Below are 17846 nucleotides of genomic sequence, written 5' to 3' on the forward strand. Positions count from 1 at the left end.
GCAGAACATTCCACTTCTTTGACTTAAAAAAGTATTGGGTTGCTTTTACAGTATGCTCAGGTCATTGTCCATCTGCACTGTGAAGCACCATCCAATTATTTATGAAGCATTTGGCTGAATCTGAGCAGATAATATAGACCTAAACACTTCTGAATTCATATCATCAATAAATACAAGGGAACCAGGTCCATTGGCCATACATGCCCAAGTTATGCTTCACAGATGAGGTGGTATGCTTCGGATCACGATCGGTTCCTTCCCTTCTCCATACTCTTCTCTTCGTATCATTTTGGTACAAGTTGATCTTTCAGCGTATTACAGCTGTGAATGTGTTTTGAAGTATTTTGGAATGCCAATGTTGAGTGTACCAACTGAGATTTAAATCATTTACACAAACAGATTAAAAAAAGATTCAAATAATCAAAGATGGCTGCCATAAACCAATACACTAACGCTGAAATATTAATATACACCATTAGTCAAATGAACCCCAGAATTGTAAAATACACTCAATACATTATGTAATGACTTGAAGAATTATTACCTGCTGTGTCACGTTCTGATCTTTATTTCTGTTGTTTTTGTCATTATTTAGTATGGTCAGGGCGTGAGTTGGGGTGGGCAGTCTGTTTGTTTTTCTATGATATTGGGATTTCTATGTTTCGGCCTAGTATGGTTCTCAATCAGAGGCAGGTGTCATTAGTTGTCTCTGATTGAGAATCATACTTAGGTAGCCTGGGTTTCACTGTTTGTTTGTGGGTGATTGTCTATGGTAGTTGCTTGTGTCAGCACAGTCCTTATGATAGCTTCACGGTCATTATTTGTTTATTGTTTTTGTATTCAGTGTTGAGTACTTTCTTTAATTAAATATTCATCATGAACACATACCACGCCACATTTTGGTCCTCCGATCCTTCTCGCCTCTCCTCTTCAGATGAAGAGGAGGAAGACCGTGACATGCTGAATTCCAAGATAACCAACCTACAGCACTAGACCAAACTTCACTTGCATCAATCATTCTTGTGGTATTGAGAGATAAACAGGGTAATGCATTAACTGATTGCACATAAAGGAAGACACTTACTACATGATAGAGTGCTTGCTTTGTTATACAATTTACCTTTCTTTCATCCTGTGAAACAATGTCATCCTGGTCCCAGATTCTGTCTCGCAATGTTCCGTGTAAAGTCAGCACAATTCTGCCCTTGTCCCACATTAGGTCAGTCAGCACTAGATTTTAACAATAATGTATTATGCAGTACCGTACAAAAAAGGTAAATAAAGCCGGTGACCATTTTACAAACATAACTTTATTTTTACACTTTGTGGTGGTTAGACTAGAACCATCTCTCCCTTGTACGGTTATAGAGCAGAGACATTAACTCTGGAATGATCTTTAGGTTTGATCACCCAAAGACATCGTAAATCGCCCCTGTCCGTGTTATCTCAGAGGTCCATCCTCAGCAGAACACACACAGAATAATTAACAGAATACTCTATTCTGTCGAATAAATCAACCATTATAATGCAATAAAAGCATTATAACAATCTTGCAATTCCCCTGACGATTTACATAATTTGAAAACACACACTCCCTGGGAAATGACAAGATATACAGTACCAGATAAAAGTTTGGACAGAACTACTTATTCAAGGGTTTTTCTTTATTTTCTACATTGTAGAATAATATTGAAGACATTGAAACTATGAAATAACATATGGATTCATGTAGTAACCAAAAAAGTGTTTATCAAAGCAAAATATATTTTAGATTTAAGATTCTTCAAAATAGCCACCCTTTGCCTTGATGACAGCTTGGCACATTCTTGGCATTCTCTTAACCAGCTTCATGAGGTAGTCATCTGGAATTTATTTCAATTAACAGGCCTGCCTTGTTAAAGGTTAATATGTGGTATTTCTTTCCTTCTAAATGCGTTTGAGCCAATCAGTTGTGTTGTGACAAGGTAGGGGTGGTATACAGACGATACGTCTATTAGGTAAAAGACCAAGTCCATATTATGGCAAGAACAGCTCAAATAAGCAAAGAGAAAAGACAGTCCCTCATTACTTTAACACATGAAGGTCATTCAATATGGAACATTTCTTCAAATGCACTCGCAAAACCCATCAAGCGCTATGACGAACCTGTCTCTCATGAGGACCGCCACAGGAAAGGAAGACCCAGAGTTACCTCTGCTGCAGAGGAAAAGTTCATTACAATTACCAGCCTCAGAAATTGCAGTCCAAATAAAGTAACAGTAACAGTAACATCTCAAGTAACAGACACATCTCAACATCAACTGTTCAGAGGAGACTTCGTGAATCAGGCCTTCATAGACTAATTTCGGTAAAGAAACCACTACTAAAGGACACCAATAACAAGAAGAGACTTGCTTGGGTCAAGTAACACAAGCAATGGACATTAGACCGGTGGAAATCTGTCGTTTGGTCTGATGAGTCCATATTAGAGATTTTTGGTTCCAACTGCAGTGTTTATGTGAGCTGCAGAGAAGGTGATCGGTTGATCTCTGTATGTGTGGTTCCCACCCAAAAGCATGGAAGAGGTGTGATGGTGAAGGGGTGCTTTGCTGGTGACACCGTCTGTGATTCATTTAGAATTCAAGGCACACAACATGCAAGGCTACCACAGCATTCTGCAGCGATACGCTATCCCATATAGTTTGCACTTAGTCCCACTATCATTTGTTTTTCATCAGGACAAGGACCCAACACACCTCCAGGCTGTGTAATGGCTATTTGACCAAGAAGGAGACTGCTGGAGTGCTGCATCAGATGACCTGGCCTCCACAATCACCCAACCTCAACCCAGTTGAGATGGTTTGGGATGAGTTGGACTGCAGAGTGAAGGAAAAGCAGCCAACAAGTGCTCAGCATATGTGAGAACTCCTTCAAGACTGTTGGAAAAGCATTCCAGATGAAGCTGGTTGAGAGAATGCTAAGAGTGTACAAAGCTGTCATCAAGGCAAAGGGTGGCTCCTTTGAGGAATCTTCAATATATGAACACTTTTTTGGTTACTACATGATTGCATATGTGTTATGTTTTGGGGTGACAGGTAGCCTAGTGGTTAGAGCATTGGGCCAGTAACCGAAAGGTTGCTAAATTGAATCCCTGAGCTGACAAGGAAAAAATATGTTGTTTTGCCCCTGAACAGGCCGTCACTGTAAATAAGAATTTGTTCTTAACTGACTTGCCTAGTTAAATAAAGGTAAAATAAAAATGTCATAGTTGTGATGTCTTCACTATTATTCAACAATGTAGAAAATAGTAAACATTAAGAAAAACCATGGAATGAGTAGATGTGTCCAAACTTTTGACTGGTACTGTAAGTAAAGTTTAAGTTAAGTGAATAACAAAATACACTGAAAAAAATATGCATTGCAATTCTAATTCTTTATACTTTGATTAATCACAATCAAGACTCTCTATCACAAGAAAAAGGTTCTGAGCAGTAATTACCTCTTACCGAACCTCATCCTCCTGATATATTCAGAAAAGTTAGAATGTAGATTATGGGGTACAGTTGAAGAGGGTAGAAAGTTGAAAAGTGTTGCTCATGGCGCTCCCGGCACTGATTTATTCTACTTCCTCGGGGTCATAGAGGAACGAAGGGGGATCTCACCCTCCACCCAAGCATCTGGACTTGATAGCATATTTTCCCAAAGTTGAATTTCCTCATTGACAGATTCCATCCAGTCCACGTTTTTGCCATAGCTTTGTCCTGGAATCAAACAGAAAAGTAAGGCATTTATAAATAAATAAATAATATGCCATTTAGCAGACGCTTTTATCCAAAGCGACTTACAGTCATGTGTGCATACATTCTACGTATGGGTGGTCCCGGGAATCGAACCCACTACCCTGGCGTTACAAGCGCCATGCTCTACCAACTGAGCTACAGAAGTAAGCCATTGCAACATATTGAGTGAACCATTTCTATACTGAAATCAAAGGCGAACTATGGTAGCATCTCATACTTTATTTTTTCAGTTGTTAACTATGTTTTTAGTGCTTCAGCCATGGAAGTTGATTACCTTTCGTAACAAATTTACAAACTTACTATCACAGACATTTGTCAAGCATGAGTAAAGCACAAGTAGCATCATGACAAAATGGTGTTTAACAATCACCTGTGCCCAGACTGAGGCGCACCCCTCCCAGGAACTGATTGGAGAGTTTGTTGTGGTCCCACACAGTCAGCTCGCAGCAAGCCTCTCTGACCTCTCCGGCACGGAAACCGTCGTACACCATGGCGTGGTTATACACAGGCTTTTGGCTCTTCTTCACCACCCGCGTCTTCTGACGACTCTTCTTGCTTGTGTCAGGCAACATGTAACTGACGTAGACAATGCAATCATTTTGTTTTCTATCGCACATTAAAATTACGCTAATGACTTTAGCATATGGTGTCTGTGCTTGCAAATATCTGTGCATCTGGATAGATGATAAGCTATAATAAAAAAAATAACACATGAGTTCATTAAGAAGCTGAGAAAAAAATGCCTCTCGCTTTCTAACTCTGTAGAGACCGAAGGACTTTCCGAGAGTTAGCCATCCCTGAGACCGGGTATGGTAACTCATACATCTAAAGGTTAACAATGATGTTGGGTACAGTGGTTGTTTTTGAAAAATAGCTTTATAAATCAAATGTAAGCAATGAATGGAGCTACGTGACATCAAAGGGGGTCAGCTCTTTTGGAGAATGCAGTGATGTGTACTAAACCTGTCACCCGTAATAAAACGTAGTACACTATGGTAAATCGCATCTAATGGCTTTAGTGAAGTGGCAGCTGCATTCATATGGATGATATCTCCATCGTCTAGGACCGGTAGGAACGTCGATTGAATGATCTGCTTTCTACTATTAGGTAAATGAGCTTTGTTTTTTTACACCTTACACTTGGAATAATCTCAAACCTTTATTTAACTTCTCTAGGGTAGGGGGCAGCATTTGGAAATTTGGATGAAAAGCGTGCCAAATTAAACTGCCTGCTACTCAGGCCCAGAAGATAGCATATGCATATGGTAGATTTGGATAGAAAACACTCTAAAGTTTCCAAAACTGTTTAAACAGTGTCTGAGTATAACAGAACTGATTTGGCAGGAGAAAATCTGAGAAAAATCCACTCAGGATTTATTTTTGTTTTGTAGTTTTCTATTCAATGCCATTACAGTATCCATTGATTTAGGACTAAATTTGCAGTTCCTAAGCCTTCCACTAGATGTCAACAGTCTTTACAACTTGTTTCAGGCTTGTATTCTGAAAAATAAGGGAGTAAGAGCAGTCTGAATGAGTGGACCCTGCAGTGTCAGAGGTTTTTCATGCACGCGACGGAGAGAGTGCCTTTCTTGTTTACCTTTTATATTGACAACATTATTGTCCGGTTGAAATATTATAGATTATTTAGGCTAAAAACAACATGAGGCTTGAATATAAACATTGTTTGACATGTTTCTATGAACTTTACGGATACAATTTGGATTTTTTTGTCTGCCTGTTGTGACTGCGTTTGAGCCTGTGGATTAATGAAGAAAACGCACAAACAAAACAGAGGTTTTTGGATATAAAGAGACTTTATCGAACAAAACAAACATTTATTGAGTAAATTACTGTCTTCTGAGTGCAACCATATGAAGATCATCAAAGGTAAGTGATTCATTTTATCTCTATTTCTGACTTGTGTAACTCTTCTACTTGGCTGGTTACTGTTTGTAATGATTTGTCTGCAGGGCGATGTTCTCAAATAATCATAAGGTATGCTTTCGCCGTAAAACATTTTTTAAATCTGACACCGTTGTTGGATTCACGGGAAGTTAATATTTAAGCCTATGTAAAAATACTTGTATGTTTTCTGAATTTTTATATAGGGTACTTCTGTATTTGAATTCGGCGCTCTGCAATTTCACTGGATGTTGGCCATACCCTAGTGAGGTTTTAACAAGGAAAATCCCATTGAGACCCAGAATGTCTTTTTCAAGGGAAATCTGGCCAAGAAGGCAGCAACAATCAACACATTACAGAATTAAAATACAACAATACAAAATTAAAAAAATAAATAATAATTTACACTCCTCTGTAACCCCCATCAATATTTTACATTTATTTATTGGCACTAACATATCTAGATGAAGCATGGATTGTAGACTATTTCAATCCTGTGCATTTGTTTCTTAGGGTTTGCCAACTACTACCGGAGGTTTATCCGGGGATTTGGTCAGGTAGCGGCTTCCATTGCCTCACTGCTGAAGGTGGGCCCGGTACATTTGCAGTGGTCGGCTGAGGCGGACAGGGCTTTTGGTCACCTGAGGGCTCTGTTTACCTCGGCTCCCGTGCTGGCCCATCCGGATCTCTCTTTGGCGTTCATAGTTGAGGTGAATGCGTCCGAGGCTGGGATAGGAGCTGTGCTCTCTCAGCGCTCGGGTACGCCACCGAAGCTCCTCCCCTGTGCCTTCTTCTCAAAGAAGGTCAGCCCGGCAGAGCGAAACTATGATGTGGGGGACTGGGAGCTGTTGGCTATCGTCAAGGCCTTGAAGGCATGGAGACATTGGCTTGAGGGGGCTAAACACCCTTTTCTCATCTGGACTGACCAGCACAATCTGGAGTACATCCAGGCAGCGAGGAGACTGAACACTCGTCAGGCAAGGTGGGCCATGTTTTTCACCCGTTTTGTTATCACCCTGTCCTACAGACCAGGCTCCCAGAACGTGAAAGCAGATGCACTGTCCCGGCTGTATGACACAGAGGAGCAGCCCATGCATAATACTCCCATACTTCCGGCTTCCTGCCTGGTAACACCGGTGGTGTGCTAGCTGGACGCGGACATTGAGCAGGCGGTGTTCGCACCGGGGGACCGGGTCTGGCTCTCGACCTGAAGCCTGCCCCTACGCCCGCCCTGCCGGAAGCTTGGCCTGCGGTTTGTGGGGCCATTTAAAGTCCTGAGGAGAGTGAGCGACGTTTGTTACAGGTTACAGCTTCCCCCCGATTACCGTATTAACCCCTCGTTCCATGCGTCTCTCTTCAGGCCAGTGGTGGCTGGTCTCCTCTCCTGGAGTCTGAGGTGCGGGAGGTTCCTCTGCCCCCTCTGGACATTGAGGGGGCCCCGGCATACTCCGTTCAATCCATACTGGATTCAAGGCATCGGGTGAGGGGCCTTCAGTACCTTGTGGAGTGGTAGGGGTGTGGTCCGGACGAGAGGTGCTGGTTTCCAGTCGAGGACGTGTTGGACCCTTCAATGCTGCAGGAGTTCCACTGTCTCCGTCCGGATCACCCTGCTCCTCGCCCTCCGGGTCGTCCAAGAGGCCGTTGCCTCGGGGACGGTACTGTCACAAGTCAGTTCCTCTCTTTGTTCGGACGGTGCGGACGGTGCTCAGCGTCGCCGGTCTTTTAGCCATCATCGATCCACTTTTCATGTTCCATTTGTTTTGTCTTGTCACACACCTGGTCTCAATTTCCCTTGTGATATGTTGTGTATTTAACCCTCTTTTTCCCCCATGTCTTTGTGCGGAATTGTTTATTGTAAGTGCACGTTTTCTCTGGTGCGCAATGGGTTTTGTAACCATTTGTTTGTGGTTTTGGTTGCTGGAGGTTTTATGAATAAAACTGCTCTGTTGATTACCCAGTTTTACATTTGTCATATTGCCCCATATTCTAATCATGTCTATTTTTGGAAATAGACTTCTGAGATTAACAGAGGGCAAAACCTGCTCTGTTTTCGAAAATCATAGGGAGTCGGTAGAGATTGCAGGGTATCTACAGGCCCAGGGTTTGGTCGCACATTACCAGAGACCAACAATAAACGCATAACACTGTACCTGTTGCCTAATGTGTGAGGGCTTGGCGGAGCCAGCACCATTGTCAATAAACGAGCAGAGTCATTCAAAAGTTTGATATTTTGGAAGTATGACATCAAGTGTAGGCCCACTTGCGTTTGAGATTGGTACAAATGCTGTTGCAGAGAGAGACCAAGCTCCTGGTGGTATTGACATTATGGTCACATCAGAGTGTTTGCAAATTGTAGGGCATAAAGTGAAGATAATTCACTCACCCATTGATCATTTAGCCTATTTAATCCAGGATGCCATTGAGTAAATTCAGATGGCTGATTGAGAACCTTTTTACTGAATAATGTGTTTGTTTTCTATCTCTGGTTTATATTTCACTTTGGTATTGATGTGTATATTTTTGTAATTACAGGGCTCGCCTCCAAAAGTGCCCTTGGTCTCAGCATGACTCCCTGTCAAAATAAAAGGTAAAATAAATACATTTAAAGTATTAATTGAGACAAAATATAGAGAGTCGTGAAAATGGCGCCGACAGGCTGCCTCGCTTCTTGCTCTGAGGAAACTGCAGTATTTCGTTTTTTTATTAATGTATTATTTCAAAAAATTGTTAGCCCAGAATTTTTTTACATTATAAAATACAGTTGGGCCTCCCGGGCAGCGCAGTGGTCTAGGGCACTGCATCGCAGTGATACCTGTGCCACCAGAGGCTCTGGGTTAACGCCCAGGCTCTCTTGCAGCCGACCGGGAGGTTGTCCGGGTTCGAGAGGGTTTGGACGGGAGGGATATCCTTGTTTCATCGCACACTAGCGACTCCTGTGGCGGGCCGTGCGCAGTGCACGCTAACCAGGTCGCCAGGTGCACGGTGTTTCCTCCGACACATTGAAGTGCACCAGTCCCTCCTGCAGCAAAGCACCCCCACAACATGATGCTGCCACCCCCGTGCTTCACAGATAGGTTGGTGTTCTTCGGGTTGCAAGTCGCCCCCTTTTTCCTCTAAACATAACGATGGTCATTATGGCCAAACAGTTCTATTTTTGTTTCAGCAGACCAGAGGACATTTCTCCAAAATGTATTATCTTTGTCGCCATGTGCAGTTGCAAACTGTAGTCTGGCTTTTTTTATGGCGGTTTTTGAGCAGTGGCTTCTTCCTTGCTGAGCGGCCTTTCAGGTTATGTCGATATAGGACTCGTTTTACTGTGGATATACATTCTTTAGTACCCGTTTCCTCCAGCATCTTCACAAGGTCCTTTGCTGTTGTTCTGGGATTGATTTGCAGTTTTCGCACCAAAGTACGTTCATCTCTAGGAGACAGACTGCACCTCCTTCCTGAGCGGTATGACGGCTGCGTGGTCCCATGGTGTTTATACTTGCGTACTATTGTTGAGATGAGCATGGTACCTTCAGGAGTTTGGAAATTGCTCCCAAGGATGAACCAGCCTTGTGGAGAACTACAATTGTTTTCTGAGTTTTTGGCTGATTTCTTTTGATTTTCCCATGATGTTTACCAGAGGCACTGAGTTTGAAGGTAGGCGTTGAAATACATCCACAGGTACACCTCCAATTGACTCAAATTATGTCAATTAGCCTATCAGAAGCTTCTAAAGCCATGACATAATTTTCTGCAATGTTCCAAGCTGTTTAAAGGCACAGTCATCTCAGTGTATGTAAACTTCTGACCCACTGGAATTGTGATACAGTCAATTATAAGTGAAATAATCTGTCTGTAAACAATTGTTGGAAAAATAACTTGTGTCATGCACAAAGTAGATGTCCTAACCGACTTGCCAAAACTATAGTTTATTAACAAGAAATTTGTGGAGTGGTTGAAAAACTAGTTTTAATGACTCCAATCTAAAGTGTATGTTAACTTCTGTTTTCAACTGTATATACATAGACTTTAAATCACTGGCCACTTTAATAAATGGAACACCAGTCAATTTAATAATGTCCACATATCTTTCATTACCCATCTCATATGAAATTGCGTTATCCTATACTATTCTGTATCTCATTCAATGCCGCTCTGACATCGCTTGTCCGTATATTTTTATTTTCTTATTTCTATTCCTTTACTAGATTTGCGTGTATTGGGTATATGTTGTGTTATTGTTAGATATTACTTGTTAGATATTACTGCACTGTCAGAGCTAGAAACACGAGCATTTTGCTACACCCGCTGAACTCGTGTATGTTACCATACATGCCTCAGACGCCATTCTATTAAACCTGTCTTCTACTCACCACTTCACAAAGGAGTCGACACCCTGAGGCTTTAGCTTACGCAGCTCTCTGGCCTCCTTCAGCCACACATGGACTTCCCCTGAGTTAATCTTGTCAACACCTGCAAGAAGAAGAGGCACAATATCCAATAGTGATGATCAGAGAGCTAATTCAGTGTCCCACGTCTTTAAATATGTACTACATGACTATTGAGTAATCTAGTCTTCTTCAGGGGTTGTAACCAAAAAAAATAAAAAATCGGTTTGGTTTCGTTCCACTGTTCCGATTTAACCTGTGAAATCAACCTTTGATGACGTGTAGCCTATGGTGCAAGATGTAACTAACATGTTGTGGGTGGGGAGACAGTAAGAGCGGGTTGAGAAGGAGGCTTGAAGTGCTGGGCATCACATTATGCCATGTGAATTAGGTCCACAGAATTATACCTAGGAGGAGCAGCTTCTATGAAGGAACTTTGAATGTCCTTTGCGCTAGCTAGCTAACAAGCTTGTGTGTGCAGAGTGGCACCATAATTGTAGATTGTGAGATAGGTGTGATATTGTATTTTTGTAGATTGTGAAATCGCTAGGGGAGGAAGCGGTTTAGTAAGAAAAATGTATAATTGTTTTATGACACTAATTGATTGAGGTCTGCAAAATGTGCACTACATGTGTTGTTGACATGCCTAAAATAAAGGTTAAACATACAGTCCCAGTCAAAAGTTTGGACACACCAACTCATTAAAGAGGTTTTTCTCTATTTGTACTATTTTCTACATTGTAGAATAATAGTGAAGACATCAAAACTATGAAATGACACACATGGAATCATTGAAGTAAACAAACATGTTAAACAAATCAAAATATATTTGAGATTTATCAAATAGCTACACTTTGGTTGATGACAGCTTTCCACACTTCACATTCTCTCAACCAGCTTCATGAGGTAGTCACCTGGAATGCATATCAATTAACATGTCTGCCTAGTTAAAAGTTAATTTGGGGAATTTCTTTCCTTAATACGTTTGAGCCAATCATTTGTGTTGTGACAAGGTAGGGGTGGTATACAGAAGATAGCCCTATTTTGTAAAAGACCAAGTCCATATTATGACAAGAACAGCTCAAATAAGCAAATAGAAACAACAGTCCATCATTACTTTTTGACATGCAGGTCAGTCAATCCATAACATTTCCAGAACTTTTAAAGTTTCCTCAAGTGCAGTCGCAAAAACCATCAAGCGCTATGATGAAACTGGCTCTTACGAGGACCGCCACAGGAAAGGAAGACCCAGAGTTACCTCTGCTGCTGAGGATAAGTTTGTTAGAGTTACCAGCCTCAGAAATTGCAGCCCAAATAAATGCTTCACAGAGTTTAAGTAACATACACATCTCAACATCAACTGTTCAGAGGAGACTGCGTAAATCAGGCCTTCATGGCCGAACTGCTGCAAAGAAACCACTACTAAAGGACACCAATAAGAAGAAGAGATTGCTTGGGCCAAGAAACATGAGTGATGGACATTAGACCGGTTTGACCAAGAAGGCGATTGATGGAGTGCTGTATCAGATGACCTCGCCTCCACAATCACCCGCCCTCAACCCAATTGAGATGGTTTGGGATGAGTTGGACCGCAAAGACAAGGAAAAGTAGACAACAAATGCTCAGCATATGTGGGAACTCCTTCAAGAATGTTGGAAAAGCATTCCAGGTGAAGTCGGTTGACAGAAGGCCAATAGTGTGCAAAGCTGTCATCAAGGCAAAGGCTGGCTACTTTGAATATTCTAAAATATCAAATATATTTTGATATGTTTAACATTTTCAGTTAATAATTGATCACATATGTGTTATTTAATAGTTTGGATGTCTTCACTATTATTCTACAATGTAGAAAATACTAAAAATAAAGAAAAACCCTTGAATGAGTAGGTGTGTCCAAACTTTTGACTGGTACTGTATACATATACCTTTTTTAAATGTTTTGGATCACTAAAGTGATTTAAACATGAATTAGTTGTCATTTTTTCTATCATATCATAATGCTATCCAATTCACGAAAGAGACCGGCATATCATATCAGTACCTGTTGAGCCAGGAGGAATATATTTCAGTGCTACTGTCAACAGTCCATGATATTCAGGAGAGTCCTGAACGCCAGGATTCTGCAAATAAAAACAAGTGGATGATAACTTAACACACAGGCATTTATAATTGAGTGTTGCTCTTACTGATACTTGTTTCCAAAACATTTACAAACGTACGTTATATCCAATAGTTGTTCTTAATGCCTTGTGATATTTTTTTGTTCTTATTGTGGATTTGTCAGGTTGACAAACTAATCTACCCTTGGAGACCAATAAAGTATGAACTGGTCTCTTACTGCACATAGCATTTAATCTCCATATCAGGGCCAATGTTGGTCAGGGAGGGAGAGGTGGTGTCCAGCTGGGTTTTATCACATGTTCTACAATAATATTTGTGTTGTGGTTTATTTCCAGGAAACTCCTCCTTACCAAAGACCTGCTCAGGTCAGTGGTGGGACAAATAAGCAGGCTTTTCAGGAAATTCAGAAAGTGAATTGAGATTTAACTGAAAATAATCCTCTTTGAAAGTAATGGTGCATTTTGTCATTAATTACATTTCAAATCCACCTGAAAAGACTACATTAAAATGGGATTGACCTCAACGCCTTGGAGGCAATGTACCAAGCTGCCTTGTGGTGTTTCTTTCTGTATAAATTGCACAACTTTTATACAGTAAATGCTATTTACCTTGGGCTGTAGGTTGTACCAGGTAAGGGTCTCATGCCCCCAGTCCCAGGTCTTAAGGTCAATGTCTACCTGCCCCAGAAAGACATTTCTCCCTCTGGAGTCATTGTGCCACACAGAAAGGTTCAGTGTCCTGCCTTTCAGATCATCCATCGTCATCTTGTACTGTACAAAAAAAATGAAATAAAAGATTAAGTGTTAAGAGGATAAGCTACGTTCATAACATCTTGTAAATCCGTAAATACGAGGATATAATCCACTTGAAAGCCCGTCCAACTCGTAATTACTAGTGGGAAACTCGTCATCCCTGAGATCTGACTTCTAGCACATGATGAACTCAACTACTAAGGAAATAATCTCGGTAACAGAATTTGACAGTTAAATGCAACAACAAAACATTATTTATCAAAATAAATCTATTGCATGGTTTTTTAACACTATAAGAGTTTATGGTTGACACAGCTTGTTTGCCATTAGCCAATCTGCGTTAGCTCAGAGCATGTAAACGCACAAAACCTGTTGCTTCCAGGCTACACGTAGTATTTTCAAAGTGTCCCACTTGTTATGAATGCAGCATTAGAAGAAAATAAAAATGATCTGTTACTAGATAGGTTTCCATGCTATTGGTTTCAGATTTTCATGCTAATATTCTAAAATCCGCATAAAATCTGTATTTCCACACCAGAGACGTTTCCATCAAAATGCGATGCGAGTGGTGCAGTCAGCCTGTAACAGCTTACAGACGGTAGGCAATTAAGGTCACAGTTATGAAAACTTTGGACACTAAAGACACCAAAAAGAAAGATGCCCAGGGTCCCTGCCCATTTGCGTGAAAGTGCCTTAGGCATGAGGACTGCAGATGTGGCCAGGGCATCAAATTGCAATGTCCGTACTGTGAGACACCTAAGACACCGAAGACAGCACTACAGGGAGACAGGACAGACAGCTGATCGACCTCGCGGTGGCAGACCATGCGTAACACCTGCACAGAATTGGTACACCCGAACATCACACCTGCGGGACAGGTACAGGATGGCACAACAACTGCCCGTGAATTACACCAGGAACGAACAATCCCTTCATCAGTGCTCAGACTGTAGGCTGAGAGAGGCTGGACTGTCTGTTGTAAGGCAGGTCCTCACCAGACAGCACCGGCAACAACGTTGCCTATGGGCACAGACCCACCGTAGCAGGACCAGATAGGACTGGCAAAAAGTCAGGGTTTTGTCTCACCGGGGGTGATGGTCGGATTTGCATTTATCGTCGAAGGAATGAGCGTTACACTGAGGCCTGTACTCTGGAGCGGGATCGATTTGGAGGTGCAGGGTTCGTCATGGTCTGGGGAGGTGTGTCATAGCATCATCGGACTGAGCTTGTTGTCATTGCAGGCAATCTCAACTCTGTGCGTTACAGGGGAGACATCCTCCTCCCTCATGTGGTACCCTTCCTGCAGGCTCATCCTGACATGACCCTACAGCATGACAATGCCACCAGCCGTACTGCTCATTCTGTGCGTGATTTCCTGCAATACAGGAATGTCAGTGTTCTGCCATGGCCAGCGAAGAGCCCAGATCTCAATACCATTAAGCATATCTGGGATCGGAGGGTGAGGGCTAGGGCCATTCCCCCCAGAAATGTCTGGGGACTTGCAGGTGCCTTGGTGGAATAGTGGGTTAACATCTCACAGCAAGAACTGACAAATTTGGTGCAGTCCATGAGGAGGAGATGCACTGCAGTACATAATGCAGCCACACCAGATACTGACTGTTACTTTTGACCCCCCCCTTTGTTCAGGGATACATTATTCCATTTATGTTAGTCACATGTCGGTGGAACTTGTTCAGTTTATGCCTCAGTTGTTGAATCTTGTTATGGTCATACAAATATTTACACACGTTAAGTTTGTTGAAAATAAACGCAGTTGACAGTGAAAGGACATTTCTTTTTTGACTGAGTTTAGATGGCAACAGCAATGATAGGAATATGCTGGTCACACTATATTAATCTACTGCCATCTAGTGGTTTTGATTAGCTATTTACATTCTGGTTATCTCACAGACCTGGATGAATAATTTGATTATGGATAAGGACATTGCGGACAACAACATTTTCAGATGTGATAGACCAAAAAAGACGCAAAGGATTTACTGCTGATACCGGACCAGGCCCAAACCCCACGTCATTCACAGGAAGAAGAGACCTGAAACAGGGTACACAGATCCAGATGTCTTGTGAGAATCTGTCGGCAAGTCGATAACCCGCCTCTACCATCCATCCTATTGGCCAGCATGCAATAATTTTAGAATAATCTGCATGAGCTCGAGACTATCCTATTAACGGGACATTAGAAACTGTAATATCTTATGTTTCACCGGGTCGTGGCTGAACGACGACATAGAAAATATACTGTTGGCTGGTTTTTCCGTGCATCGGCAAGACAGAACAGCCACCTCCAGTAAGACAAGGGATAGTGGTCTTTGTCTATTTGTCAATAACAGCTGGTGTGTGAAATCTGATATTAAAAAAGTATTGAGGTTTTGCTTGCCTGAGGTAAAGTATCTCATGAGAGTTGATCTATATTTTTCATAAAGTTACCTGACAAAGACCTTAAACATGTAAATACATATATTACTTGTTACCCAAAAGAGCGGCAGTTCGGGGCAAGGTATTAGGGTTATTGTGAGTGTAGCTCCCAAATGTATGCAAGGGTTGCTTCTCTTTCTCTTTAACAAGTCCAATACAGCAAATGAAAAATAAACATCTTGTTAATCTACCCATCGTGTCCGATTTAAAAAATGCTTTACAGCTAAAGCACAACATATGTTAGATCACCTCCAAGTCGAAAAAATACAGCCATTTTTCCAGCCAAAGATAGGAGTCACAAAAAGCAGAAATATATTTTTGTTCGATAATGTACATATTTATATGCAAAAATCTCAGTTTACATTGGCGCCTTACGTGCAGTAATGTTTTGATTCCAAAACATCCGGTGATTTTGCAGCAATACTCATAATAAACATTGATAAAAGATACTAGTGTTATTCACAGAATTAAAGATAGACTTCTCCTTAATGCAACCGCTGTGTCAGATTTCAAAAAGCATAATCTGGGAATGGCGTTCAGAGTCAAAAACAGCCAGAGGAATATCCGCCATTTTGGAATCAACAAAGTTAGAAACAACACCAGAAATATTCACTTACCTTTGATGATCATCAGAAGGAACTCCCAGGAATCCCAGTTTGACAATAAATGACTGATTTGTTACATAAAGTTCCATCATTTATGTCCAAATAACCACTTGTTGTTAGCGTGTTCAGCCCAGTAATCCAGCTTCATGAGGCGCAGGCACTTCATCCAGACAAAAACTCAAAAAGTTCCGTTACAGTCCTTTAGAAACATGTCAAACGATGTATGGAATCAATCGTTAGGATGTTTTTAACATAAAACATCAATAATGTTCCAACCGGAGAATTCCTTTGTCTTCAAAAAAAACACTGGAACGCGAGGTAATTCTGTCGGGAGCGCGCGTCAGGTTAAAGGTTAAAAATCAAATTACTTCCGCTCTCACTCAAGACCCTGTCCAGGGCCTGCTAGGTCAAGGAACAAGCCCACATGCTTTGTCTATAGACTCTGATACCAGGGTTGTGAAGAAAAAGGTCAAAAAAAGCCAATTCTACTCAAAACCTGATCAGGAAATCTGTTTTTTCACCTTGAACAGAAATGACATCACGTCGTTGCGAACGACCACTCCAGCTTGTGGGGAATATGACCACTCAAAGCAACTCAGACAGGCCGTACCTGGAAACCGTCCTGGAGGACTGCTTAACCTCCTGCGCTAATTGATTCAGGCTCGACAGTGTCCCTCATCTCTCAAACATTGTTCAATGAAAAAGGTCTTTGAAGCCAACTAAACATTGGTTAAAAAGGGAAGGATGCGAAACTACACTGAGGTTTCATTCAGACTACCTCACCTCTCACATTGAGACTCATGCTGAAACTACACTTCCAGGACATATCGCTTGTTCACCCTGTGTATGTTACCAGCCTCGAATTTGAACCCCTGCTACTCGGAGCAGACTTGGATTGTTTACTCCCACTAATGGAAAGGAAACCAACCAAGTATGGTCACAGGTCACAGTACCGTCTCCACTGACCACACTGTCTTCTCCTAATGCTAGGTGCAACGAAGTCATCAACAGCACCCCTTGGGAAAAAGACATTTCGAAACCTCTTGGTGCAGAATCTGACCTCAGGACATATTACAATATCTCGTCACATTCAATCGGCAAACCTGATTGACCATTCTTTTCATGATTTCGAGCCAGCAGTCTCTGTGAATGAGCAACTTCCCATCTCCTTGGAGTCGTCCGATGCTGTAGCTGAGATTAACTTCTCTTGTACGTCGGAAACTTCCGCAAGACTTCGGCCGTCTCAGGAATAAAAGCATCGACGTGCAGAGTGTACTCTGCTTCCGATGATACATTTTTCTCTTTAAAGTGGACTGAAACCCCTCAAAATGAAACTAACAGCATCAGTCCCGCAACTGACCCGATGAACCTCACTGGTGAAACACTATGTGATATTACAGACAGATATCCTAGTCTCAGTTCGCAGGTACTGGAATGGTTGACACATGCGTACGCTGTGGTGACTGACAAGCCTCGACCACCACTGAGCATTTTAAAGCACAAACACCGGGAGATTTGGTTGAAAGGTTACAGCCAATCTACTACCAATGCGGCTGCTAACAACTCGTGCAAAGGGTTCGACATTGTCACGATCGCCATCAAAATCGTGGAAATGACCGGACCAAGGTGCAGCGTGGTAGGCGTACATTTCTCTTTATTATAAATGTCGACAACAAAACAAGAAACAACAAAAACGAACGTGAAGCTTACTAGGGCTATACAGGCCACTAACAAAGACAACTACCCACAAAATCCAAAAGGAAAAAAGGCTACCTAAGTATGATTCCCAATCAGAGACAACGATAGACAGCTATCCCTGATTGAGAACCATACCCGGCCAAAACATAGAAACACAGAATACCCAAGTCTCCCACC

At 41.8% G+C, this 17846-nt stretch overlaps 1 protein-coding gene across 1 annotated transcript in view; it reads right to left on the bottom strand.

The window, feature by feature from the left end:
* Positions 1-1290: 1290 nt before the first annotated feature.
* si:ch211-266g18.6 (synaptotagmin-like protein 2) overlaps positions 1291-17846 on the bottom strand; it is a 49155-nt gene continuing 32599 nt past the window's right edge. The window contains exons 11-15 of the mRNA XM_035752745.2: positions 12787-12948; positions 12099-12177; positions 10043-10142; positions 4150-4355; positions 1291-3740 (exon numbers count right to left, since the gene is read on the bottom strand). Coding sequence (XP_035608638.1) covers positions 3601-3740; positions 4150-4355; positions 10043-10142; positions 12099-12177; positions 12787-12948 — 687 coding nt within the window. The 3' untranslated portion in view covers positions 1291-3600. The remainder of the gene's footprint in view (positions 3741-4149; positions 4356-10042; positions 10143-12098; positions 12178-12786; positions 12949-17846) is intronic.

The sequence above is a fragment of the Oncorhynchus keta genome, chromosome 35 (genome assembly GCF_023373465.1).
Source record: "Oncorhynchus keta strain PuntledgeMale-10-30-2019 chromosome 35, Oket_V2, whole genome shotgun sequence".
NCBI classification, from domain to species: Eukaryota; Metazoa; Chordata; class Actinopteri; order Salmoniformes; family Salmonidae; genus Oncorhynchus; species Oncorhynchus keta.